At 37.8% G+C, this 2,365-nt stretch overlaps 2 protein-coding genes across 2 annotated transcripts in view; one reads left to right on the forward strand and one right to left on the reverse strand.

The window, feature by feature from the left end:
* Positions 1-254: 254 nt before the first annotated feature.
* Positions 255-1,010, reverse strand: SARC_10005 (hypothetical protein). The gene has a single exon (XM_014295958.1). It carries the CDS (start codon positions 893-895, stop codon positions 419-421), a length of 477 nt encoding a protein of 158 aa, XP_014151433.1. The 5' UTR covers positions 896-1,010; the 3' UTR covers positions 255-418.
* Positions 1,011-1,970: 960 nt separating this feature from the next.
* The window catches only part of SARC_10006 (hypothetical protein), a gene marked incomplete at both ends in the record, with an annotated part of 5,217 nt that continues 4,822 nt past the window's right edge, over positions 1,971-2,365 (forward strand). The window contains one exon of the mRNA XM_014295959.1: positions 1,971-2,046. Within this exon, the coding sequence (XP_014151434.1) occupies positions 1,971-2,046 (76 nt within the window). The remainder of the gene's footprint in view (positions 2,047-2,365) is intronic.

Here is a 2,365-nt window from a genome sequence, read left to right on the forward strand (position 1 = left end):
TTATTACTATAGTATATATATATATATATATATATATATATATATATATATATATATATATATATATATATATATATATATATATATATATATATATATATATATATATATATTATTATATATTGCATTTGTCAATGCACTGCTTGTCTATAGTATATATTTAAATACTCCATACCTCATCTGGGTCCCAATGACGCACACAGACACTGAGATTTCTATTCTGCATTTTGTACTGAAATAAACACAAAACTGCGCTCCGTGAATTGTATATTTTATTTGACCATCTCTTACTATTATAATCAGAGTGTCTTGATTCGAAGACGCACTATTCGAAGTACCAACTAGTCGGCGTACCACCAGAACGCCTGTGAATCATTCATACAAGTATCACCTGCAATACAATGTTGAGCTAATTCTTTTACTTGGATTTTGATCCTTTCTGCACTCTGGCAGGATCATGATGCCATGACAGCCAAGTCAGTAGAGCAATAAGGGGGTCTGCCAGCACAAAGAATACAGACACTGAGGTGGGAGCTCCCGTAAAGTATCCGAATATGATCAGTGGGGGTAGTATTACTAAACGATCAAACACTGTCGTCGCCAAAAGGAGTTCGGTATTTGACTTCGCCATCTGCATGTAGAAGTATCCAATAATCACCAGGGCAGCACCGACCATCTGGAACATGCTGCTCTCCTCTACCGTAGGCACTCCGTGACCTATCATCTGCAGAACCATATCAGATGCGGCCATGAAGGATATACCAAGTGTTACGTATATGTACCCTTGCAGTAGCAGAAACTTGTGAGACCGGGTTAGAGGCGTGGGGTCAACCGGTGGGGTCGACAAGTGCATGAGTTCCCAGAAGGTGTCCATTAGTCCATCTTGTGCCGCCATACTATTTAAATTCGTTGAGTGTTGAGTGCGTGCTTTTGATTGCGATCCACACTTTCAATGTGCGTCTAGTTTATGTATTCAAAAAAAAATGGATAGAATACTGAAAACACCTGTGCGTTGCGTTCACATTATATTTTAAATAGTTCTTTTGCCACTCACACTGTAAATACATAAAATGTTAAAGAAAACCTAGCTATGGAGATCGCAGATTTTCCTGCCTTCCTCTGCCAGCGTCCAGGTCCAGAGTACAGAGGGTCATGCTTTTTACTTCTGCTTTTTTTAAATATGCGCAAATCAAAAGTTAACCCATGTCTTTGACTTTTGAGAGTTTCGTCTTCAACGTTTTGTTTGTTTGCTCTTGTACGCTTTTTGCATAGCCTTTTTAATAAAAAACAAACACAGGGTTATGCTTTTTGGCAATAAATACATCCGATGATCCGCGGTCAAGAGACCATTTTTTTAAGTTTTTTGAAGGAGTATTTCTGTAATAAATGGCAAAACGTTTATCAGTAACGTAAAAATGTTCTTGTTTTGCATAACAAAATGTACGAGAAACGAACTGTGAATATATTAGTGACTCTGTGAAAGTGACTCTGTGTGAGCCTGGATGACTGCGGTCAGCTGTGACTTGTGTGTGAGCTGCCCGACACTAACGTTTAACGCTAACTTGGCGTCACTCGTATGTGAAAATGGCTCCAGGTACAGGTTGAAGTCGGAAGAGAAAACTACGTTTTTACGTTGAGTAGGACACATAAACCATCCGGATAAAGACAACTTGGTTTAGATACTTAATCAGAAATATGGTTTGTGCCAAATCCTCTAAACAAAAAATACCATAGCCTTCAATGAAACATAATAATAAATATATCGAATGGGCATATCAGCGCGTACCGTACCTTCCGTTGCGAGCATAATATATTAGTGTATAGGGTATATATATGTGCATGCTCACGTTCACACAATAAATAAGCAAGAGTGTAGACTGACCAGAGTCCGCTCTTACAACAAATCCATTACAACATATATCAAGCTTATTATAGATACTTAACGCCCAGTTCAATACAATCTATACAATATGGGTAAAAGTGAGATCCACCAGGTTCTTGAGGCGAAGCCAATCTACTGCTTCGCCTTCAACAAGGATCGCACTGGTAGGCTAGCGTTTAAATGATATGGTTGGTGTTGTGTTTAAAAACTGTATTCATAATATGATGTACAGACAATATCGTTAAATGCAGTGCCATCCCTCCCTGGTGGACGATGGCACTGGGTGATAGAATATTTCAGAATGATTTACAGTAAATTGTCTTTTATGGTTCGCTTCTGCATATACGAATATATAAATATGCGTATTCTGAACTGACACATATGTACATACATGCAAATTAATTACGAAGAATCACACAGGCCGCAAACTATAGATATGTTTACAAGTGTATTTGTACTCGTACAATGAAAGTATTTCATAGA

This window comes from Sphaeroforma arctica (genome assembly GCF_001186125.1).
Source record: "Sphaeroforma arctica JP610 unplaced genomic scaffold supercont1.1108, whole genome shotgun sequence".
In the NCBI taxonomy this organism is placed as follows: domain Eukaryota; class Ichthyosporea; order Ichthyophonida; genus Sphaeroforma; species Sphaeroforma arctica.